Below are 26,535 nucleotides of genomic sequence, written 5' to 3' on the forward strand. Positions count from 1 at the left end.
CTTCCCAGAATGCTGGGCGCACCGCGTGACATCATCACGCCCGTCGAGCGCCGCCCAGCATTCTGGAAGTAGCGCTGATGAGGGAGCGGAGCTGTGCTCCAGTGACAGCTCTGTCAGTCAGTGCCGCCGGGCCGGTTCACGCAGAGCCGGTCACTACAGTGGCCGGCGGCCACCCTCCACTCACCTACAGCCGCTGCCGGGCAGCACTACAGAACAAATTAAATTTGCTATGGGGAGCTGCTGCACATGACAGCCCCAGCCACAGCCCCTTGTGGGGAGCCTGTCAGTCACCACTGACGATGGCTCCGCCTCCAGCCCCTCAGCGTCTCGGCCCTGCCGCCAGCGCCAAGACAGGCTCAGCAACAAGCAGCCTGCCCTGCATGATGGGAACGCTGGCCACGCCACAGACAAGCAGCAGGTAGCCAAACAGAGGAGCAGCAGCATTAGGTAAATGTTAATGGGTACATGGACAGACACTGGGGCTGAGGGGTGGTTCCTTGGGACTACTTATGCTGTGGGCTGGGACTGGTGGCTGGGGCTTGTTTCTGAGCTCTGGGGAGTGGGGACTGATGCTGGGGCTGAGGACTGGGGCTGTTGGCTTGGGACTCATGCTGTGGGCTGGGGTTTGAGTCTGTGAACTGGGGAGTGGGTATTAATGCTGAGGACTGGGGCTGAGAGATACACACTTGGTCCAGGGGGATTGGGGCAGAGAGATGCGCATTGGGGCAGAGGGGGGGGAATGAGTCTGGGAGACACACTGGGTCCTGGGGTAATGGGTCTGAGAGAAGCACACTGGGTCCTGGGGTAATGGGGCTGAGAGACGCACACTGGGTCCTGGGGTAATGGGGCTGAGAGACGCACACTGGGGCCGAGGTAATGGGGCTGAGAGACGCACACTGGGGCCGAGGGAATGGGGCTGAGAGACGCACACTGGGGCCAGGAGAATGGGGCTAAGACACACTGGGGTTGGGAGAATTAGGCTCAGTGCCACATGTGGGGATGGAGAGATGAAGGGGGTCATGGAGATGGAGATGCAGAGACACAGGGAGCCTGGAGATCTACAGGGGTCCTGGAAAGCCACTGGGGGACCTGGGGATGGAGAGATGTAGGGGGTCTGGAGTGACACAGAAATTGTTTGATCAGGGAAATTCACATTTTGCCCTGCACAAAACATTCTGTTACTATATATTAACTGGTTATGATGATGACATTGGTTATGTTTCTACGTAAACAGACATCTTCCAGTCAATGTGATCTCCTACAAGGCTCAAACTCCTCAGAGGTTCCCCTTTGCAGAGAAACCACCATATAGGTAAGAAAAGACTTTCAAACTGACTGGCCTGTACCTAGTGCAGAGGGATGGGGTGCCCCAAAAAGAGTGCATCATTGACCAAGATTTATGTTGCCGACCCTGCAACCCTCAGTGGCTTGCAAAAGCCACTCCAGGCCCTAAGAGGAGGGAGTATTCTGCCCTCCTCCACAGACCCCGCCCTCTCAATATACCCACCTCCATTAGGGCTGTGCGCTTTGTGGAGAGGAGTCTGTGGCTATGCCTGCTCTGTGGATGTTTCTTGTAGAAGTGAGTATTATGCTACCGTCTATCAGATATTGCATGCATAAGCACAGTGACACCAAATAACTTTATTTTTATCTGACTCATTTTTTTATTCAGCATATCTATGATAGTTGCCCTAATTAGGGCAGTTCCCCTTTTTTAACCTGTGTGCACCATCTTATATAAGTAGAATAACAGAAGAAGTGGGGTCCCGCAGTCCCAGTATAATGGCCGTGGTGACTCCTCTTGGACACTGAGACACTGTCACTGCGAATCCTGACATAATACACAAAGCCGCATGGCCAGAATGCAATTGCATCCGCTGAGCTGCCAGGCGCCCCCACGGAGGTGGCTAGCTTCTTTCACTGCCTCTCTCCCACTATCCAGCCCTCCTGGTGACTACATCACTGTGGTGACAGAGCTTAAGCCTGGCCGGGTCCTACAGCTGGTGGTCAGCGCCAGTCAATGATGCCCCTATGGGGTGGCGCCCACTAGCAGTCACATTGCTCGAATGGCCCTGACACGTGTAATTTAATAAATTACAATTATTTTATTGCCTAATCTGCTAAAATGTAATCCACAAGTATTTTGTACACTAACAAAAGGGACAGTATCTGCGCCAGGTCTTGCTACAAATTGCCTTTTTTCTATTTTTCATAGCGCAGGGAAGCTCTATAAGGCCCCTGCTTAGTCTGATAGTTTCACCTAAATCCGTATCGCGAATTTAGAAATTATCATGAGTGTGTCAACATTCTCAAGCAGGGGTAGAGCTGTCGAGAAAGTTCTGTGCCTGTAAAAACATCACAGCACAAATCTAACTGAATATTTTGCAAAAAACCCCAGTGAGAATGACTGCGTGCATGCACCGACGCTGGTTTGGATTAACTCCCACCCCCACTGCAAATTAAAGGGCTTGGAGTAGTTTTTATCAAAAATCTGTTTTCACATTATTTTAGTTAAAAAAAAAAAACCTGATATATAGAGTTAGGGTACTTACCTGCCCCAGTCGGGATCTTCATTCGTCGGGCGTATGCTGTCGGGATTTGAACCGGCGGCTAAACAGCCACCGGTATTTCAATCCCTTTCCTTGGAGGAGTGATGGACGACCCCATGGGAGCGTGCAGTAAATGATATCATACCCACACATGGAACAATGTCGCTGCGATATTATTCCAATCCATCGGATCGGCTGCTATATCGCTCCGTGTGTGGGGACCTTAAGAGACCAAAAAGGTAACATTTACATATATCCCAGGGCCTGTATGAAACACATTACTTAGGATTCTGTATGGCGTTATACGAGAGGAGGTCCATGGGGGGGGGTGACACCATGAGTTGCCACACCGGGTGACACCAACCCTAGTGACGCCTCTGGTGAGAGGGTACCTGCCGGCTGCTCTTGCGCGGGCTGACAGTGGGACAGCCGGACCCGCGGCTGACTCTCCGTCGCACATGCCGCTGGGCACCGGGGAGCAGAGGATGTGGGAGGATACCTGCCGGCTGCTCCTGCTCCTGTGCGGGCTGACAGCAGGACACCCGGGCCGGGACCCCAGAGGTATGTGACAAGCTGAGTGTGAGTATGTGACAAGGTGTAGTGTGTGTGTGTGACAGGCTGAGTGTGTGTATGTGACAAGGTGTAGTGTGTGTGTGTGTGACAGGCTGAGTGTGAGTATGTGACAAGGTGTAGTGTGTGTGTGACAGGCTGAGTGTGAGTATGTGACAGGGTGAGAGGAGGGGGCCCGTGACGGGGGATGCACACGGGTTTCCACCTCTCTAAAGACGCCCCTGCCTATACAGTATACTTGCGCATGTTGTCCGTAGCTCCTCTTATATAAGCCTGTGTATTAAGAATACTAGTCATTCAAATATCTATAATTGACAACTTATAATATACAGTACAGTATATATGTATTATGTCAAGTAAATTGACATAGTGGCTGTGGGAGGCCAAAGAGCATCTCATACTCACCCTAGAACGGTCAATGACATACATTAAGGTGTCTCCATCGCGGTCCATGGCCTTTGCAGTAAATACCACAGACTCCACTTCTGCCAGCTGAGGGAGGAGTCACAGTGTGAATAATATGATCAAATCTAAAGCGTCACATAAAAATAATAATAATGCGGCATTGGCAGATTGCTAGAAAGATCATTTTTATTTTAGTCAATAGAAGTAAGGAAAAGGCGAGAGCACTCATTTGTTAGGTTGATGGCTACACAAGATCGTCATTTAGTTTTCTATGTAGGATGTAGGATGGGTAAGGGAAGCACATAGGAAATTAGATTGACATGGTGCATGGACTATGGCCAAGTCAGGACCAGATACTGTATGTATGTGATAAAACCATATAGACTCAAGCCAAGGGTTTCAGGCTTTCAGAATAGGAGGTTAGCATCCTACCACACTTATGTTTTATGTTTTCTTCTCAGATAAAAAACTATTGCTGGGAGAATACATTTATTTCTTTTTATTACAGATAGGACATGTGGAGCTGGTTGCCGCTGTGTAGGTGAGGATCGGTAAGCAGTAGAGGCAAAAGATAAAGTATGTGCCTTGGCAGAGGGAAAAATAAATAGGAGATTACAGTAAATATAATAAAGAAGGGAAGTGACACATACTGTGCGTGATCATGTCATTGGGCAGTTTTATCAATATTTTTTTTTACTAAAATAGAAGTTTTCACCCTCTTTTTGCACTTTTTTAGTTTCACCTAAATGTATCATAGGGCTTTTGGAGGAGCCCTAATCCATCTAATCCAAATCCTGATTGCATTTCCCATACCAGTAACGGTAAATACGATCAGGGGGGAGCCTCAATAAACTAGCAGTGGCTTCCTTCTATTCTGAAGCTGGGAGAGGGATCTTTGCAGATCCCTTTCCCAGGGCCACCATCAGGGGGGGGGGGGGACTGCCAGGACTAGTGTGGCAGAATGGGAGGGGACCCGCTCCGGCTCTTACCACCGCTGCACAGCCCACACTATCCCCCTCATGGACCAATTCCCCATCCCCTCTTCAGGCTCCAATCGCAATGGGGTGCCGCCAATGCGGCAAGCCCTGCCCCCATACAACCGCCTAATGAATGGTGCCCGTCCCCATTATCCACCTGCTGTTGAATCAGCTGTCTAAGTAATAAGTATGGACTGTATGTGTTTTAGCATGTGTACGTAAGTGCTAGTGTGTATGTATGTGTTAGAGTGTGTATATGTGTATGTATGTGTTAGTGTGGATATACGTGTATGTATGTTAGTGTGGATATATGTCTATGTATATGTTAATGTGTTCATATGTGTTAATATGTGTGTTATATATAATATATACATGTTGGATTTATACTGTATATATTGTTTATATATTAGAACACACAGCCCCCCCCCCAGAAAATCCTGCCTTTGCTCCTGCCCTTGTTCAATAAAATATTTTTTTTTCCTTTGTAGTCGGCACGTGTGACTTTATGACACGCCGTTGGGAGGAAGAGGTCAGAGGACCCACGGCACGTGAGGAGCAGCGCCAACTAGACCTGGAGGAGAAGAAGGCAGAAGAAAGGAGCATTCTTCAAGGTATACGGTAAGTCATGACTCATGAGACTTAGCGGTAGTCGGAATCCCTGTGATCTGTATTATGACAACATCCCGGGATAGGGTTGGTGGTGCCTCCAGGTGCCATGTCCGCTTGCTGTACAAATGGATGTAATATTACAGCGTGTGTGGACAGCTTAAGGTTTCATTAACAATTTGGTGCACAGTAGGAAAATGCACATATTGATCACCTCACTGATGTTCTGTACTGACACCGAATGCTCCAAAAAACTTGGCATATTGTCGTTTTCATTCAGGACCTGGACTATTATCCTATACTGGACCTAGAAATAGGACACAGAAGACAGAGTATTAATTAGAAGAGATGTGATGAAAATGAGGGGGTGAAGGAAGTATATGTGAATCCCAGTGTTAAATTATGTCTTTTACTCCATTTGACACTGTAAAATATAAATGTTTTGGCTAATGCAGTGTACTAATTTTCCAGCCAGGTGGCATCAAGAGGTAGCCATGTGAGGGCCTTTGCAATAATGAAATGTTGAAATCTTGACCTTATATTGATTTAAACTCAAGTTTAACATTTTGATATATTAATTATTCTCATCTTAGAGGCCCAACTATCTGCAGCTTTTTCATAATCAAAGTCTGTAGGAACTGGTTCCGCTAGCGAAATCAGCATCAGATTATTTATGTGCTATGCTTCATGCGATTTCCTAAACAGGTTTTAATTAGTTTTAGAGTAGCAAATTCTCTTTTACATTCAGCTGTGCTTACATGTATAGTGCTCTTTTCCATATACCTCGGCTACCTCCGCTGCTCTGTGTCTCCAGACATCCCTGCCAAGCATCTCCAGCCCTCAATGCTGCAACTTGGCTGTAGGGCCACATCACTGCCAAGTATCTACAGCCCTCAAGGCTGCAACTTGGTCACAAGGCCACGTCCCTGCCAAGCATCTCCAGCCCTCAAGGTTGCAACTTGGCCGCAAGGCCACATCCCTGCCAAGCATCTCCAGCCCTCAAGACTGCAACTGGACAATCTCTTCTGTTGACCCCATCGCTTCATATAATCCTCAGCACTATTGCCCTCATCAAAAGTGAGTCTTATCCGGGATTCATAACATAAAGTACCTAAATCTTCAACCCAATGAGATTTACGGCTGCACAAGCCTTCCGCCTCATGAGACGCTAGCAGAGAAGAGTAAGCCAGGGAAATAGATTTCCGGTCAGGAAGAGTACAGACTAGGAGTCGAACCAGAGATTCAGTAAAGACTGAGGCAACCCCCTTCCACTGTGCACAGAGAGCATGTCAAAGCTTTAGATATCTATAAATGAATGGGACGGAATACCATATGTGGAGGATATATATGTAAATGAGTGGAGAATTCCATTGTGATGCAATTGACCATTGGAGACCACCCCATATGACACCCACAATGAGCTACCATCAAGCCCACAAACCTCCTTAAAAACTGTGTTATTTCAGACTGGAGAGCAGAGATCAATCTCAGAGTTCCCTAACACTCCAAACTCTATACGCTTGTTGGAGCAAAGAAGGGCTGCGGGAGAGCGAGGTTTGGGCCAATAAGAATTGCAAAGGGGTATAAGTCACACCAGCCTTCTCGAGGAGAGCCAGAGGGAGGTTTTCATTATCCAATGGAGTAAGCCACTCTCTCAATTGAGCCAATAGAGTTGCAAGATAAAAGAGAAGCAGGTCAGGCAGGGCCAGACCTCCCTCTCCTGAAGCCGGCAAAGTGTCGTTTGGGCTAAACAAGCCCTTTTATTCCTCCAAATAAAAGAGGTAATGCATCTAGTCATAATGGCAAACTGAGATAGGGGAATATAAACAGGCAGAATATATAAAAATGTGGGCTGAATTATAATTTTTACAAGGTTAACATGACCTGTAACAGAGAGCTTGAGATTTGGCTTTGAAATATTCAGTTGGGGGGGGGGGTAAGGTTTAAAGAGATGTATTTAGCCGTAGAGTGGGAGATCTGTATATCAAAATATTTAAATTGAATGCACCACTTAAGGGCAAAAATAAGGGGAATGGGGAGTGGTTGGAAGGAGAGGGAAGATCCCAATTAATGTGAATGCCCGAGTACAACCCATAACTATTCACCAGTTCAAGGAGAGCAGGCAAAGAGTTCCCCATATGCGATAGAAACAAAATCATGTTATCAATGTATAAGCCAATTTTCTCCTCCTTACCCGCATTTCTTAAATCAGAAATATCTGAGGACTGTCTAACTGCACAGGCCAAAGGCTATAGCCATGACAAATAGCAGAGGAGACAGTGGGCATCCCTGTCTAGTCCCCCTCCCTAGTAAAAAAGGTATCAGTCATAAAGCCATTTACACTAATCCTGGCAGCTGGGCAGGAAAACAATAATGTAATCCAAGTTATGAATCTGGGCCCCACACCAAAGCTAGACAGCACCTCCCACAGAAAAGGCCACTCTACAGAATCAAATGTGTGAGCCGCGTCAAGAGAGACGACTACAGCATCCACCATCTCATCACAAGCCACCTGTAGATATGTGAACAATCTTTTTAGATTAATGGCGGTAGATCTCCCTGGCATAAACCTGTTTGGTCAGGATGGATGATTTCCAGAGTGGGTCCTTGTCCGGCTTTGGGATTACTACAATCAGGGCCTCAGCCATGGAAGGAGGAAGAGAGCCAACCTCTAGCAAATCCTCAAAAGTCTCCAACAGCTTGGGTACAAAGAAGCCTAATTGGGTCTTGTATAGTTCAATGGGAAGGACATCAATACCAGGGGCCTTACTCTTGGGAAAGCATTTAAATATTGTTGTAAGAGGGAGACAAAGTGGGCAAAGTAAATTGATCTAAATAAGAGGACAATTCAGAGTGGGAATAATGAGCTCTAGTCCTATATACATCAAGATAGTGGGTGCGAAATACAGAAGCAATATAAGGGGTGTCCCTGTGAATTACTCCAGCAGCCGATGCAATGTTCTCCCCACAGTCCCGTGTATCACCCCTTTCAATTCCAGGATGTTTTCACATGTGCGAAAAGTCCATAGGCAATAATACGTGGAAAAGTTTCTCCACCCAGAGGCAGAAGTAAAGTTGTGCAAAATCTCTATTTTGGGCTAAAAATGTGGGGACTTGGGCCTGATTCAGAGCCGGACGCAATTAGCGCTCGCTCGTCCAAAAAATAGGGGTGGCTATTCAAATGAACCGTTCGCTCTTTGTTGTCTGTTCACGCCTCTAGGTCTGAATGAGCAAACAAAACTTGCGGTCGTTTTTTGGATAAATACGCCCCCTGGCCGCTCATATCCTACGTCATGTCCGCTATTTATTAGATTAATCGAGTACATCGACCAGCGTATGAACTGCTCGCTATTCTTGTGGTTGGTTTTTGCTACCACAATCTTGCGAGCAGTTCTGGCTATAAAATAACCCAGTGACATGGTCAATGACGCTGCTGTTTTAATTATGCACACCCATAAAACGCCCGTTTTGACCTTTAAGCACGCCTGCGATCAGATCTCCACTCCCCGTTTTCAAGCACCTTCCCCTGTTACCACCCACATACGCCTCTTTCTGTCACTCAAAATAGCAGGCATTCGCTATTTAGCGAACAAACGATTTTCGGCCGCACTGACTGGTTCGCGCATGCGTATTACGATCCATACGCATGCGCAGTTGGGCAAACATCGCTCGGAACGAGCGTACTGCCACTTACGAGTGGCTCTGAATCAGGCCCTTGGTTCAGAACCCTTTGGACAACCCCCTAATGACTAATTAGGCCAAAAAAAAAAAATCTTAATTCTCCCTAAAAAAAAGTCATGCCATTTTCGTGGTGAAAATGTAAAGCATTTGAAAATGGGTATAAAGTATTGGGTCTGGTATTTTGAGTGCTGCATGGATGGGGCAAGTGTTTTAGGATTGCCAGAGGCTGCAACAGGTGGGTTTTTTTTAAGTTTTTTAAAAGGCACTTTAGAGACCCAAAAATATACTAGTACACATTTAAATGTACTCCCAATTTAAATATAGCAATTATTTTTTACAAAATAAATTGCTTTAGATCATTTTTCCACACTTATGCAAATATGCATACAACAGCCATTTGTCTCACTTTAAGGACCTTAAATACTTTTATTAGGGCTACTAAAACACTTCTATATTGATTTCCAGGGTCAGTTAGGCTTTTTATGGGTTACAAACTGATTTACCCAAAATACAGAAAAATATATATGGATAACAGGCGCTAGTGACACTAATAATCCTCACACAATGTATATTTAATGCTATCGTGAACTGCAGCTACCTAATGATGAAGAGCTGGGACTTCATCCAAAAAATATAGAATTCAACAAAATAGAAAGTGCTGTCCCAAAATAGCAATTTAAAATTTATTCAAATAACAATTAATCACTAATTCATTCAATAAGTATTCAATAAAAAGAAAGCTGTTTCAACATGATAAAAAAAACACACACACACACACACACACACACACACACACACACACACACACACACATAAAAAAAAACCATCAAAACATATTAGCATAAGACGTCTATAGATATCAATATTTAATTCGTATAGCATAAACTTGTAGATCAAGTGCACATTGGAGACATTGAGTTGTAATCGATTGTATCAATCGCTATCCTTCCTATTTAATGCTCATAGACCACACATGAAGTCTCTCAGGGAAGGGTCATATAATAATCTCCCAATCAAGTAGCTGCATACACACGTAAAGATTTTCTGTTCAACCATCCAATTAGGTGATTGGTTGGAATGAAAATATGGTAAGTTATGAAAACAAATGACAATCAGCAATTTGTTCCCAAACGCTGGAAAATGGACAAAAACTGTTGTTTGAACAAATTGTTAAGATCAAACATTTAACTAAATACAAATTATGTTTCACCCTTGGCGCTACCATCCTGAACCCTTGGTGTCTCTCTATCTAACATCTACCATCGGTACCCCTATCTGCTTTTCCTATGTGATGTATCATATTGGCGATACTATATGCTGATTTTTATTTTTATTAATGTGAGTGTTCTGTGTCAATAAAAAAGATTGGGAATACTACATGCTGTTTGTTCACTTTAGAAATGTGAGTGTCCCTTTGTTATAACCAATACATGTGTTTTCACAATCAGTATTGCACTATGGCCCTCATTCAGAGGCGGTAGCAAGAAGCGATCGCTCTCTCTGAATGAGAGCAACCGCTTCTTTTTTTAGTGCGGCCTCCTGGTCGCTAGCTAAGCTGTGGGTTACCAACCACAGCTTAGCAACTGACCAGGGTGATGGTCGCGATGGTCAAGACCATCGCGACCATCGGGGCTTGCTACAAGACCCTAAGGTTGGGTCTCGGCAACTGCAAGCCCCAGGGAGCTTCCTGCTCTGATCGAGCAGGAAACTCCCCACTGACATCACTGCTGATGTCAGTGCAGCCGCCCACAAAATGGTAGGCGTTCCTTAAGGAACGCCTCTGTTTGTGAAACCACACCCCCGCCCCGCCTACAAAACGGGCCGAGCTGTCGATCACATCGACAGCTGGCCCTTTTGTAGTGAGCTCCAGAGCGAGAGAGTTTCTCTCTCGTTCCAGGGCTTGCGCACGCGCAGTGCGGCCGCTGTGCGTGCGCAGGACCAAAACATCGACCCGGTTGCGAGCGCTCAGCGCTTGCGACTAGGTCTGAATGAGGTCCTATGTTTGGTATCTTTCCTTTTTTGAGGTAATCGACACAAAGGAATTGGAGTTGGAATTTAATATATTAAATTGGAATTGGAGAATAAAGGCCCCCATACATCAGAGATTGACTGCAGCAATCGTGCAATTTGCAATCGATTGTGTATAAAAATCTTTCCCTTTTTCAATCGATTGCAGATTGCAGAATTGCCACAATCGATTGAAAAAGGGAAAGATTTTTATACACAATCGATTGCAAATTGCATGATTGCTGCAATCAATCTCTGATGTATGGGGGCCTTAAGTAAAGGAAGATTTCCATGTGGAGGACTTCATTGTGATTTGTGGTCTCTATGGAGACATAAAAGTGTAAGAGACATTTCAATCTGATGGTTGCGCCAAGGGTGAAACGTAATTTGTATTTGGTTGTATGTATTTAGTGGGTTAGTGAGGAACCTCTTAAGTTTTTACCTGGCTGCAGTCATCATTAGCGCATATTTGTAACATTATATTATTATAGATCAAACATTTAACAAACTTGTCTGAACGACCATTTTCATCTGTTGTCTGGCATTTAGGAGCAAATTGCTGATCATCAGTTAAGGCCCCCATACATCAGAGATGGATTGCAGCAATCGTGCAATTTGCAATCGATTGTGTATAAAAATCTGCAATGTATGGGCTTCACAGATCGCAGATTGCAACCAAAAAGTGATTGGAATTGTTTAATCAGATTGTCCAACATGTTGGATTTCACAGATGGATTGGGGCTGTAGATTGCTAGTGTATGGACATGATCAGCAGATTTGCAGACCGTTTCTAGCAAAATGATGGGCCTTTCAAGATTGCCAGATCTGTGTTTGCTGCAATCGATCTGCAAATCACTGAAAAAGATCTGTAGTGTATGGGCGCAGATTGCTCGATTGGGAAATCCTAAGATCGGGCAATAAATCTTCAAATTGTTCAATTGTGGTTTTCAGATTGCTGATGTATGGGGGCCTTTAGTTGATTAGTATAGTACCCGGTTTCCTGGATATTTAGAAAGAATGTGAAACAAAAGAACAAGTCTGTCAGTATGCTGATAATTAGTATCCAATTGTTAGTAAATCACTCTCCTCCAGTAAAGTTAAGGCCCCCATACATCAGAGATTGATTGCAGCAATCGTGCCATTTGCCATCGATTGTGTTTAAAAATCTTTCCCTTTTTCAATCGATTGCAGATTGCAGAATTGCCACAATCGATTGAAAAAGGGAAAGATTTTAGTCCCCCATACATCAGAGATTGATTGCAGCAATCGTGCAATTTGCCATCGATTGTGTTTAAAAATCTTTCCCTTTTTCAATCGCATGCAGATTTCAGAATTGCCACAATCGATTGAAAAAGGGAAAGATTTTTATATACAATCGATTGCAAATTGCACGATTGCTGCAATCAATCTCTGATGTATGGGGGCCTTTATATACACAATCGATTGCAAATTGCACGATTGCTGCAATCAATCTCTGATGTATGGGGGCTTTTAGTTATACAGACATTAATCAAAGATAAAAAGCAGCCAAATATATTGAGACTGATACGTACAATAAAAAAAAACATGAGCTGTGTACGGCTATGTGTAAATAAAGTACTTAGCTTGCAGGTTACTTTTAGTAAAAGACGTTCCGTAAATGATGTAGGGGGCAAAGCAAAAGGAGCCGATAGTGTTGCTTCTTCTTCCCCTGTCTGTCATACTGCTTTTATACTTAAACTCTGGGTCTGACCCAGAGGTTGGAACAGGGTTCCAAACCGGATCAGAACTGGAATTTAACTGACGCCAATCCAAGAAATTCCCGAGTTGGCGCCGTTCACACCGAAGCCGGGTCTGCTCTGACCCGCCTCTTCCGGCGTGGAAGTGTACGCTTGGAGATGACATCATCTCCAAGCGCCATTGAAGCAGGCCAATCGGCTGGGATGCGGCACGCTCCAGGTCATCGTGACCCAGATCGTGCCAGTTTACACTGCAGGGTTTCACAGGTTATTCCCGTGTTAAACCCTGCAAGTTACCCGGAAATCCAACCCTGTCCCCTTTTACACCAGGGAGCTACCTGGGTTAACCCAGGGCCGCAACTAGGGGAGGCTAGAGGTGCATGTGAACCGGGTGGGGATTGCGGGGGGGGGGGGTGAAAAATCTGACTCTGCCATCCGAAAATGGCCGCTTCCAAAGAGGAGACAAATGCTAGAGGTCTTTACTGGACCTCTAGTGTCTGTCTCCTCCTTGGCGGCGGACATTTTTGGATGGCCGTTTTCAGCAGATTCCATGCGGACTAGCCGTCCACATGGACTCTGCTGAAAATGGCCATCCAAAAATGGCCGCCACCAAGGAAGAGACAGATGCTAGAGGTCCTACTGGACCTCTAGTGTCTGTTAGCAGAGCGCAATGCACACAGCGTTACCGCAAGTGCCGGGAACGCTGGTGCTGCAGGGAGAGGATGCTAAGAGCTGCATCTTCTCCCTTCAAACCCCCCTGGAAACGAGCATAAACCCCATGGCAACAAGCATGTAACTCCTGGCAATGAGCATGAAACCCCTGGCAACGAGCATGGAACCCCTGGTAACAAGCATGAAACCCCATGACAATAAGCATGGAACCCCCTGGCAACGAGCATAAACCCCATGGCAACGGGCATAAACCCCATGGCAACAAGCATGTAACTCCTGGCAACGAGCATGAAACCCCTGGAAACGAGCATGGAACCGCTGGTAACAAGCATAAATCCCCTGACAACAAGCATGAAACCCCCTGGCAACGAGCATAAACCCCATGGCAACGAGCGTAAACCCCATGGCAACGAGCATGTAACTCCTGGCAACGAGCATGAAAAACCTGGCAACGAGCATGTAACCCCTGGTAACAAGCATAAATCCCCTGACAACAAGCATGAAACCCCCTGGCAACGAGCATGTAACCCCTGGCAACGAGCATGAAACCCCATGGCAACGAGCATGAAACCCTATGGCAACGAGCATAATCCCCCTGGCAACGAGCAGGTAATTTTAAAGTAATTAGAAGCATTACTGTGGGGCATAAAATGGTGTCGTGCAAATATGTAAGTGGCACTTTGGTAATAGGCATTACAGTGTGTGGCATAATGTGTAATGGGCATTATGGTGTGTGGAATAATGTAAGTCACTATACCAGGGACGTCTGATTAGTGCACTGCCTTATTGAGGAGCAAGGACAAACTCCAGGTACAGGAAGGGAGGGGGCGCAAAATTGCTGCCTTGCACCGGGTGACAGATATCCTAGTTTCGGCCCTGGTTAACCCTGCAATAACCCAGGTTTTAGCTCTGGTGTAAAAGGGGTATCAGAGATGACTGGTGCTGGTTATGCTCTCATCGGCAGGAGTCTGCTTGTAAAGGCAATGTGACCGCGTACCTCCCAATGGTACACTGAATGCTAGGACTCTGCTGCTTCCACTAGCAATGGCAGGTCAGCCCGTGGTGTAAGAGTCCTGTAGTCAGAGCAGGGTTACTGGAGAGAGTAATCCTTAGTTGGGACATCACTAGCAATGGGTGGAGCTTGACGCGTTTCTCAGCAGAGAATAGGATCTGTTTCATCAGAAGTAACACCCTCTAGATGTTCCATTCTTTTAAGCCATAGTGCACCAATCAGAAGAGAATAGTTCTAGATCAGGTTCATTAACCCTTTCGTTACCCTCTCATTAAATCTTTATGTTCTCTATTCTCTATAAGACTACCAATATACTTATGCATATTCGTTATAAATAAATACATAATAAAAGCATGCAACTGCACAGAGGGAAAATCCCTTATTAAAAACTCATGTATTTAGAGTAAACTTTTATGTGTGTGGTAAGAATAATCACCATGACAGGTTAGATAATCAATATACATTTAGTCCAGATAAAAATATGAACCAGTAAAGAAGATACATTTGTAAAGACTAATTGAGTGTCAATACTACCTTATGTTTTATCCCAAAAAAGAAACACTGGAAATAAAGAAAAAATTCCCAAAAACTCATATTAATGATACAATAAAAAACTGTATACCTATCCCAAATATGATTTCCCCCAAATAAGCTGCCCTTTTTTGCTAGTTTCACCATTCGCAGCATTCACACATGCGTTTTCACCTTTTTTGGAATTAAATAGGGCAAAAAGCGGGTACGCGCATTGTGAAAGTACGCGATAAGTTCACGTACAAACAGGCAAATGAGGCAAAAAGATTGCAGTGTCGAATGCATTTTCGCCAGCCGCGACTTTTTGCCTCTAATTGAATTCGGCCCTTAAATATTTACTCATTATTGGTAATAGCTGGATTAACACAGGTATAATTTTTAAGAGTGGCCCAGATACTGCACACTTGCTGTCTGGACCAGTGGTGTAACTAGGGCAGGGCGAGCGGGGTGCTTGCCCTGGGCGCCGTTGGACCGGCGGCACGGGGGAGTGCCGCTGGCCACGGTACCGGCCCGCCCGCCCTAGTTAGCCAGTGTAGCGCCGACCGCAATGAGTGCGGTCAGCGCTACACATTTACACAGGACCGGCACTAGGCTTCCAGCGCCGGTCCTGTGCTGCACGCCTGAGCCCGTTCCCTCCCCCTGAGCGCTTGCCCAATAGCGCCAGGAGGCGGGCTCAGGCTGTGCATAACACACGCATCGCCGCCAGCGCTGGCGGCGATGCGTGTGTTAAACAGCAGCCAATGAGAGTCAGATAGACTCTCATTGACTGCTGCAGCACCCACTGCAAGAGCCGGACCTCCGTCCTGCTCCTGCAGTGGGTAATGGGACTGACGTCATGACGTCTGTCCCATAATGCTGAGCGCGCCAGCCCGGGCAGGAGCGGCGTCGCGAGCAGGACCCGGACGAGGAGCAGAGATTCAGGTAAGTATATTTACATATATATATATATATATAATTATATATATATATTTTTTTTTTTATTATTTTTTTTTTAAACCTATCTGCACAACGGGGGAGGGGGGTGGCTACTACTGGGGGGACCTCTACTGAGGGAGGGGTGGCTACTACTGGGGGGACCTCTACTGGGTGAGGGATGACTACTACTGGGGGGACCTCTACTTGGGGAGGGGTGGCTACTACTGGGGGGACCTCTACTGGGGGAGGGGTGGCTACTACTGGGGGGACCTCTACTGGGGGAGGGGTGGCTACTACTGGGTCGCCATTGGGAGGACCTACTCTACTGGGGACTACTACTTGGGGGGGAACTACCACTGGGGGCATTATAAAAGGGGCCTACTACAAGAGGCACTGCACTCGGGGGACCACTACTGGGGGCAATAATAGGAAGGGCCACTACAGGGGGCACTGGATAGGGGGGATCACTACAGGGTGCCTGCATAAGGGGACCACTACTGGGAAAACTGCATGGGGGGGGGACTACTACTGAGGGCACTATATAAAGGGCACTGCATAGGGGGGGGGACTACTTCTGGGGGCACCATATAAAGGGCACTGCATAAGGGGATACCGCTACTGGGCACACTGCATTGTGGGGACTGCTACTGGGGGCACTGCATAAGGGGGAACACTACGTGGGGCACTGCATTTGGGGGGCCACTACTGGGGGTACTGAGTAAGGGGAACTAATTGGGGGCTGTATAAGGGGGGCCACTACTGGGGATACTGTATAAGGTGCACTACTATGGGCCTGCATAAGAGGGACTACAACTGCATACTGGGGGTACTGTATAAGGGGTACTACTGGGGTTAAGGTGCATATGGATAGGAATGTTCAGCGTGAAAATAAAGGGGTGTGTCATGTTGACACGCCCCATTTTTAAGTGACCACGCCCATTTTTTTCCACGCGCGCCTTCGGCGTGCGCACAGCACGGGATATTGGGGGGGGCTCCCTTTTCAAATTTGTCCTGGGCTCTAAATACCCTAGTTACGCCACTGGGCTGGACACAGATGGCAGCGCTGCCCACATACTGCCCTCTTGCTATCTGGACACAGATATCCAGCCCCACTTGCAGTTGGCAGTGCTGCCCAGATACACCCCACCTGCTGGCTACACAGAAGGGCTAATAACAAACACAAAACTCAGAGAATGGACGCAGGCAGTCCACTCTCTTCACTGTTCACTGGTGTCTGTTCTGATCTCTTCCTTCCTTTAGTACTGGGGAAAGGATCTGCTCTGCCCTCCAGCAGGGTGCTGCCCGGCAGTCTGACACAGCCAAAAGCTGAGCTGCACTGAACATAGTAGCGGATGGCAGGGGAATTTTGCCCGGTGGAATGTCTGAGAAATAAAGCATGTGGAGAACACTGCCCTGGTTAAAATGACTTTTCATCCAGGTAGCAGTGGGGAGGAAGAGCTCTGGTGAACATGTACTAAGTAAACGCTTGGCTTCAGTGTGAAGAGGCACTTTCCTCCGCATGTTGAGAGTGTGCCTAGATATATATTCATATACTTTCACAATTATTCACAAGTAATGTGTCATTTTGAGTATTACCTGTTGCTAAATAAATAGGCATATTAAACAAAACTATGTTAGTAAACAGTTTAACATGTCATACTGTATGTCTGCATCCGTGCAAGCACATAATGTCTGCACAAGCGTATAGCGATTTGACCTGGAAGGAAACCAACAAACGCATCTCAGGCTTTGCTGGTCCCAATTTCTGGTTACAGCTAAGCAACTCAGGCTTCCATTGAGATCTATAAGGATGGCTGAAAGTGAGCTGCAGCGGAGCAGAAATAAGTGATTTCTCTGCAATTTACCACTTGGAGGAGCTGAGATAAGCTCTTTCTTCTGCAACAAATGCCAGTGAAAAAGTTTATCACCGCTTTACAAACAGGCCCTTCAGAGAGTGGTGTAGTATGGAAAGTCAACATTCAGAAGGTCACCATTCAAAATGTCGACTGGTTCTAAATGTGGACAGTAGGAATGTCAACATGGACTTTAGGTCGACATTCAAAAATGTCAACTTGCTCATAATGTTAACATTTAATATGTTGACACCAGAATGTTGGCCTGCAGTTTTGCTTATTTTAGCCTAACCCTACTCACTAACTCTGGGGCTAATTCAGCAAAGGACGCTAATGCATTTGCAACTGCAATCTCTTATGGATCGCTGTTGCTAAAATATGCTAATGCCTTCCAGCCTTCCGAGCATGGGGACGCCTAATGCTGCCTTCTCATATCCGTCCAACGATGTGCAACAGCGTAAACATCAGTAACATCGACGCACATCGGACAGTCACTCAGCATACAAGTCTAACCTGCTGCAAACACTGCAGCTCTTCTGACAGGCAGAGATCTAGCATACTCCGAAGGTGATGATAATGGCTAATTTATGCACGCCCATGAAACAGCGTTTAAATGGTCAGACACGCCTGTGTTTTTCTAAACACCCCATTAGCACCATCAAACGCTGACTACCTATCACTCGCTTTGCGAGTGATTCCTATGTATGAGAGTAGTCGTAAAGCAATCGCTGCACATGTGCAATAGCAAACAATCGCTTGTTCTGCGCCCCCATTTTCCCAGTGATTTTTTTTGTTGCTCTGCAGCACCAGTCCGGCGTTGCGGAGCAGCACATTGGAATCTGTGGAGAGGTAAGTGTTTATTAACTATGGGTGCAGGGTGTGTGGTGTGCGTTGTGGGCCCCCCTGGACCCAGCGTCCCGTGGCACCTTACACCGATTATAAGAAGCCTATGGTCCATATCTACATTCTGGTGTCGGCAGTCTAACCAGATCCCTTAGAGAGAAAAACAGATAACTATTCCACACATGTATAACACACATATTTTTTGAATATATCTTTAATAAATAATTTTTATTAGTTATAACTTATAACTGGTAAATATTACCATGCTATGAAAACTGACAAAACAGTGAATGTATAGGCTGGTTTTATAACTTGCACCATGCTAAAAGTAGGATTTCTCTAGCATGATGAAAATGCTACAGAATAGTGCACAGGTTTTCAAACTCGGTCTTCAGGACCCCAAACAATGCATGTTTTCCAGGTCTCCTCACAGAATCACAAGTGAAATAATTAACACCACCTGTGGATCTTTTAAAATGTGTCAGTGACTAATGAATACACCTGTGTACCTGCTGGGTGACCTGGAAAATTTGAACTGTGTGAGGTCCTGAGGACCGAGTTTGAGAACCACTGGATTAGTGGATTACCTAAACCCAGGGGCGGATTGGCCATTAGATTCACCGGGTAGTTTATATGCCTATGGGGACGCCTGTCAAGTGACTCCTTTTTTTTTTAAGACTGATCTTCTATTACGATAGCAGCCCGAGTGTGTGGCTGTAATGGGTGCTGTGGGGGCAGACACAGGCGGCCAGCTAAAGTGTGTACAGTGTAGGCAGGTATTACTGTCAGTCAGCAGCGCCGGCGGGGCTGACCGACGAAGCTGGCGGTGGGCGGAGCTAAGAGAGACGCGGACAGTGTGGAAGTGAGTTGGCCGGCTGGGCTAGGAGAGACCACACACCAGACTGACAAGGCAGCAGGCGGCACTGTGGTAGGTAACAGGTGGAGCTGAGTGGAGTAAGGGGGTATAGGAAGTACCAGTGCATGGTCCCAAACTGACAGGGTCCCGCTGGTGCTAATGATCGCAGATGTCTGCCTGGCTGTGAGTAAGACGCAGTTGCTAGGATCATCAGCCCAAGCGGGACCCTCTGTCACCCTCTGGGAGCATTGGTTTGTGTGCTGTGCTCCCCTCCCCCACTCTCGCAGGGGGCTTCAGTCTCCGGACCAACAGCAGCAGCACAGCTTCATCTCCTGACTCTTTTACATGCTGCTCCATCCCCAGGTCTCCTACAGCTCCTCCCTTCTCCCTCTCCCTGCTTCCACTGACTGTGCTCACTGTGTTCTAGGCACAGACAGCACTGACTCAGATCATGTACCTCTAACCTCCCTCCACTATGTGTGCCTCTGCCACCTACATAGGTCCTACCCACCCCATGTGTGCCTGCCTCTAACCCCCTCCCTCCACCATGTGTGCCTCAGCCACCTATATAGGTCCTACCCACCCCATGTGTTCCTGCCTGTAACCTCCCTCCACCATGTGTGCCTCCACCACCAATATAGCTCCTACCCACCCATGTGTTACTGCTTCTAACCCCCCCTCCACCATGTGTGCCTCTGCCACCTATATAGCTCCTACCTACCCATGTGTTACTGCTTCTAACCTCCACTCCACCATGTGTGCCTCTGCCACCTATATAGCTCCTACCCACCCCATGTGTTCCTGCCTGTAACCTCCCTCCACCATGTGTGCCTTTGTCACCTATGTAGCTCCTACCCACCCCATGTGTTCCTGCCTGTAACCTCCCTCCACCATGTGTGCCTCTGCCACCTATATAGCTCCTACCTACCCATGTGTTATTGCTTCTAACCCCCCCTCCACCATGTGAGCCTCTGCCACCTATATATGTCCTACCCACCCATGTGTTACTGCTTCTAACTCCCCCTCCACCATGTGTGCCTCTGCCACCTATATAGCTCCTACCCACCCATGTGTTACTACTTCTAACCCCCACTCCACCATGTGTGCCTCTGCCACCTATATAGCTCCTACCCACCCCATGTGTTCCTGCCTGTAACCTCCCTCCACTATGTGTGCCTCTGCCACCTATGTAGCTCCTACCCACCCCATGTGTTCCTGCCTGTAACCTCCCTCCACCATGTGTGCCTCTGCCACCTATATAGCTCCTACCTACCCATGTGTTATTGCTTCTAACCCCCCCTCCACCATGTGAGCCTCTGCCACCTATATATGTCCTACCCACCCATGTGTTACTGCTTCTAACCCCCCCTCCACCATGTGTGTCTCTGCCACCTATATAGCTCCTACCCACCCCATGTGTTCCTGCCTGTAACCTCCCTCCACCATGTGTGCCTCTGCCACCTCTATAGCTCCTACCCACCCATGTGTTATTACTTCTAACCCCCCCTCCACCATGTGAGCCTCTGCCACCTATATAGGTCCTACCCACCCCATGTGTTCCTGCCTGTAACCTCCCTCCACCATGTGTGCCTCTACCACCTATATAGCTCCTACCTACCCATGTGTTACTGCTTCTAACCCCCCCTCCACCATGTGTGCCTCTGCCACCTATATAGCTCCTGCCCACCCAGGTGTTCCTGCTTCTAACCCCCCCCCTCCACCATATGGCACATGTCACACCTAAAGTGCACAGCTAACACCCTAGCTCCCACTGCACGCGCCGTGCACATTAGGTGTGCCAGGCAAGTGTTCCCTGCAGCAACAAGAATGGAGAGGACGGAGAACGAGGGGGTAAGTATAATGGGATGGGAGTGGTCTGGAACAGGAGAAATGGACCGGCTGAGATTACCCGCAGATGCCGGGTCCATGTATTTACTAGCGTGTATTTGTATTTGTTGGGGGTATCTGGTGAGATCTTAGGAGCATCTGGTGTATGTTGGCACTATAGGGGTGCACCATAGCATGCATTCGCTCTGGGTTCCAGGGCCCCATGGAACACTTCTGCATCCACTGGATAGGCAGGGGTTGAGGTGGTTGTGGGGGGGCGCAGCCTGTTTTATTTGCGCTGGGCTTTTCATGTCTTATGGCAGTCCTGGGTTCAAGGTATGCCATTGCTATGGGGCTCAAACTGTCACTCGGGCCACTCATCCTCTGCACCCCTGTCATACCACTAAACAGGAAAAATTAGAGAGAGAACATTACAGTCAGTGATTGCACTTAAATGCAATAGCATGGAGGTAAGGGACTTATCACTAGAAATTGAGCGGGTCCCTCAGAACGTGCTCTATAATAAGAAATGTCTCATTGGGAGACTGTAATGCTGCCTCTCGGTTCCGGGACTACTGCGTCCCGGAAGCTTGTCTAATACTGGTTGACTGGTGGAGAGTCAGTGCAGTGCTGAGGCTATTGGGGCAAACATCCTCTCGGGGGAAATGATTGCAGTGGTCAAGGTATAGTGATATACTAATCCCGGCTACTTTGCTGTTTGCTCTGCCTACAGTTGATTTGGTGCCGCCCACGTGAGGCCACTTCCAGAAATTTTTCCAGGGACACTTTTAGTTCCCAATTCGCCCCTGCCTAAACCTAACCTCCCCCCCTAGTGCCTAAACCTAACCTCCCCCTCCCCGCACCCTAATCCTAACACTCCCTCCTCTGTACCTAACCCTAACCTCCCCCTTACCTTCAGGATGCCGATGGTCGGAATGCTGGTGCCGGGATCCCAACCTGTTGGGATTTCAGCGCCGGTATTTAGACCGTCGGCATCTCACACTCTGGGTTGCCGACTACATCCCTATAAAAACACATGAATAGCTGGTGGAATATAAAAAAATCGATGCATATAAACATAATATGTTAGCACCAACAGACAATATTGCACATAGCCATTAATAATATATGACACTAACATGGAATGATAAGTCGGCAAGCAGTGATTAGGCAGCAAAAGCACAGATGCTGCTTAAGAAGATGGTAAGTCAGCAAGCAGAAGATCAAACAGCAAGAGCAAAGATATATGGTTCAGAAATTCGTCAGTTAAGGTGCCTACACACTAGGCAATATTTTACAATCTGCCCGATTCCGACGCATCTGAACAAGAGATTGTGTAAAATATGTCCTAATCGTGAGTGTCCACTCAAGATCACGCTGCCGATGTGCGTACCCGCTGGTCGTACATCACATCTTCAGATCTTGCCTGCTGCAGGTAAGATCTGACAATCTCAGTCACAATGCACTGGAAATAGTAGGATGTACGATAGATTGTCGGACAATTTTTAACACCAAATCATGCCCATGACTGCCAGAGAGCTGCTGGGGAGAGTTGAAGGGGAAATCAGACACGATATTGCATCGTGACCACATTGCCTAGTGTGTAGGCACCTTTAGTCTCTTAAAATAGCACATGCATGAATGAAGCGTATGTTAATGGACCAGCTGGTATTGAAATTAAATAATATGATACTGTACACCATGCATTTAGAACCAGTCCACAGTGTGATGGCAAAGCTTAGATCTACAATAGCACATGCAGTATAGTCAATTCCTCTACCTTTAATCCAGGGAGGATGATGAAACCAATGTGGGATACTCCGTACCTCTACCCTTGTGTGGGGGAGGAAAACAAAGTGACTTCCTATCATGGACAAACCGTGCTAATAGTCTCTCTCTCTTAGCTGCTCACCCGGAAACTGGTGGCGCCGAGTCCCAGTGCAGAGGGACCTCCACTGCCACTACACAGCCCCTCCAATGGGCCTGGGCGAGGGCAAGACGGTGGATGTCTGCTGCTGTGTGTGTGCTTGCGGCCACCGGAGTTCAGCTCACAGGTTCCGGTATCGGTTTTCCATTGACAACGGACCACCAGATGCGTTTCTCCGCCCACAAATACGGCGGTTTCATCAGGTTGCGAGCCCTGAGCAGGAGCAAGCGCCATCTGCAGATGGTGAATGCTCCTCCAGGCAAGCTCCGAAAATATTGTATTTTCGGAGCTTGATGAATTCTGTTCCCATGCCAGTGTATGGGGACAGCGGGCCATTCTGGGAGAGAAAGGTTAGCAGGAGATATCTGTGATATCTCCTGCATTACCTTCTTGATGAATGGCCCGATAACATCATTTCTACAAAATCAGGTGAAAATTTTAAGTGATGATAAATATACCACATATACTGTAATATATAAGTGACATGAACAGATTAAAAACACAGTTTTATAGCATCACAGAAATGTAAGTTACCGTTGCAAATCCTTCCTCAGAGCAGGTTAGTGTCACTAGGAGAACCGAGGAGTCCAGAGCCTGCAAAGACAGCACAGGATACTCACTAGTGTACAATCCCAGTAAAATGACTTTCTGAAGCAGATGTGCCATTTTTTTGGTTGAGAATATCCAGGGCTCTTTTTAAATCAAATAGATTGAGCAGTTGGAGCCTTGACAATTGCAGGTCATTGATTCTCCACTCCATTACCTCTCTATCCAGTGTTTTCCCAGAAGACACATTGAGCCAGACGTTCTTCCCATCCAAATAGAACCAGTCAGCATCTGTACCACTCAGGCAGAGTTTTACTGTGCTGGTCACTGGGTCTCCGAACATGCTCAGGTTAGCCACAAAAGTCCCATTAGGGCTGTTTTCTAGTATCTCTGTAAAGATATTGCTGCCTCCAGAGCATTGTTCACCTAAGCATCAGAAAACATACAGAAATGTTGTTTCAGATAATTAAATGTAGTTATGCCTAAATAAAATCTGCTCTCTTTGCGATAATCAAGACAGTGATCCGAAAGTATTTGTAGATGTGAAACAAACCACACTATTAAAACAATCACAGAACAATCCTTTGACCATTGATCCCTATAGATCTTAATTCTTAGTTCCCATTAGAAGCAATCTGCCCATGTTACTTACTACCTATTATCTTACATCTCGCCTGTTCCAAGTACTTTTAGTTAATTTGTAAAGTGCCATCTCCCTTGAGTTTCATTACATAATTGTATGTAATCTGTCTGTAACATAATCTTCTTATCCAGGGCCATTCTGGGACTAAAATGCAGTCCGACACTCAAAGCATGCCTTCATAACTCATCGTACTGTACATGCCTTGAATGAAACAAGTTGGATGTATGAGTATGAACATTCATAAAGTGATACATTTGTCACCAGTAGTCCCATGTAGTTATAGCTAAATCGAATAGCTGAGTATAGAAAAAGGGATAGCCGTGGTCTGGGCAGGTAGTGAGAATTATAGGGGGAAATGTATGAAGGTTTGTTACCTGTATTTTCAGTCACAGCAAACACTATGTACTACAGTTACTGCTTCCCTGCCTATATGAATTCAGGGAAGTGTTCAGACTGATATACAGAAGGGCGCCGATCTGATATTAAAGTCAAAGCTGGCCTTAAGCATAGGCTTTATAGACAAATGCCTAGGGTATCTGGAATGCCTAGGGGCATCCCGATTTCCAAGCTTAGAGCCAGTGGCGGTATTGGACGGCAGCGGCTACCGGTTACCATGATTGGTGCTCAGTTCTGATCGAGCAGCGGTCAGAATGTGTCTACAAGTAAAATGGCAGCTGAACGGCTGCTGCACATGCCCAGCCACAGCCACTCCTCCCATGGGACTTTGCAGTCACACCTCCTAGCTCTGCTTCTAGCAGGTGCCCACCAAGTCCAGCAAGGAGCTGGGAAAAACAAGCAGGGGCGACAGTCTTAAGTAAGTCAGCTAAGAGAGGATTGCTGCATTTGGGGTGCTGTGATGGGAAAGTGGTGCTGGATAAGGCCATGGGTGCTGTGCTGGGAAAAGGGTGCTGGTTGAGGCCAAGGGTGCTGTGCTGGATAAGTGGTGCTGTGCTGGGAAAGGAGTGCTGGATGAGGCCAGGGTTGCTGTGCTGGGAAAGGGGTTTTGGATGAGGCCAGGGTTGCTGTGCTGGGAGAGGGGTGCTGTGCTGGGAAAGGGGTCTTGGATGAGGCCAGGGGTGCTGTGCTGGGAGAGGGGTGCTGTGCTGGGAGGGGTCTTGGATGAGCCCAAGGATGCTGTGCTGGGAGAGGGGTGCTAGATGAGAGGGGTGCTGTGAGGGGGCAGTATGTGGTGCTGTGAGGAGGGTCAGTGAGAGATACAATATATATGTTAAAGTGGGGACAAATAAATCACAATTTTGTGTCCTCTGCCAGACTCCAAAAGGAAGAAAGGAGAGGAAGAAAGAAAAAGTAAGAGGTAAGTGACATTGAGTATCATATTTGAAGAGGTGGGGGAGAGTGTCTGTAGAGTGTAGTGTGGTGGGACTATTTTCTAGGGGGCACCAGCCAAAATCTTGTCTATAGCACTGAATTGGTTAGTGCCGGCTCTGATGAAAGTGCTGAACAGTCAGTGGCACTGACTATTCCCACAACTGCTGCTTCTCTGCCAAGTACACACAGGCTCCATCTTCAGCCCCTGGCTGTCAGAATATGCAGTCAGTGTTTGTGTTTACTATAAATAAAGCTGTTGTTTTTTCTTTGTGCTGCTGGGAAGTTTTGGCTGGCACATGCGCAGACTCCCTGCAAGCGCCGGTCAGGGCAGCCAAAAGAGGGCGAGTGTGATTCCTCGGCAACTGCATTTTTAATACATTTGTGCTGTAAATAGCTTTTCTTCAACTCGATAATGGGTGAAGCAGGGCCTGACATTTAAGACATTTTACACTAAATAATACATCTTCCTCTTTGTGTATTATTGCATTGTCTCAACATACACCTCAAAACACACAGACCGCCCGTACACACTTGTCAATGGACAGATATATCTGCAGATATATCTCTCCATCGGCTGTGCAGCATAGCCGACGCGATATGTCTATGAACAACATCATTCACAGACATATCGCTGGCACACACTGGCCGACAGGCACCAGATATATTGGCTGATCAATTGATCGGCCAATATGTCTGTCAATGTGTACCCAGCTTTAGCCACCAGAAATTGCGGTTGGCATTGTATAGTAGATCTCTGTCTTTATCGCCCATTGTGCACCTTAGAATCCATGTATTGTATATTAGACCACATTGTTCTCCATAGTAAGTAAAGTAAGATATTTAAATAAAATCACAACTTAAGGCCATAAATGGAGAAGCACATAGTTGAATATTGGACTTTGGCAATAGATGTGATATGTTAATAGCCAAATATAAATGATATATTTAACCAGAATAATGCATAGTTATCTTGTCGTGGCCCGTGCTCTTTGTGAAATATCAACGTGCAATGTTTGAATAAATTTCTATCCATAGATTTCTGCTCACCACCATACAAACAACAAACAG

At 46.7% G+C, this 26,535-nt stretch overlaps 1 protein-coding gene across 1 annotated transcript in view; it reads right to left on the reverse strand.

The window, feature by feature from the left end:
• The window catches only part of LOC148529099 (cadherin-related family member 5-like), a 98,556-nt gene that overhangs the window by 66,906 nt on the left and 5,115 nt on the right, over window positions 1–26,535 (reverse strand). The window contains exons 4-7 of the mRNA XM_088468865.1: window positions 23,713–23,921; window positions 23,484–23,543; window positions 5,322–5,414; window positions 3,525–3,611 (exon numbers count right to left, since the gene is read on the reverse strand). Coding sequence (XP_088324991.1) covers window positions 3,525–3,611; window positions 5,322–5,414; window positions 23,484–23,543; window positions 23,713–23,921 — 449 coding nt within the window. The remainder of the gene's footprint in view (window positions 1–3,524; window positions 3,612–5,321; window positions 5,415–23,483; window positions 23,544–23,712; window positions 23,922–26,535) is intronic.

The sequence above is a fragment of the Taudactylus pleione genome, unplaced genomic scaffold, assembly GCF_031769625.1.
Source record: "Taudactylus pleione unplaced genomic scaffold, aTauple2 ptg000086l, whole genome shotgun sequence".
In the NCBI taxonomy this organism is placed as follows: domain Eukaryota; kingdom Metazoa; phylum Chordata; class Amphibia; order Anura; family Myobatrachidae; genus Taudactylus; species Taudactylus pleione.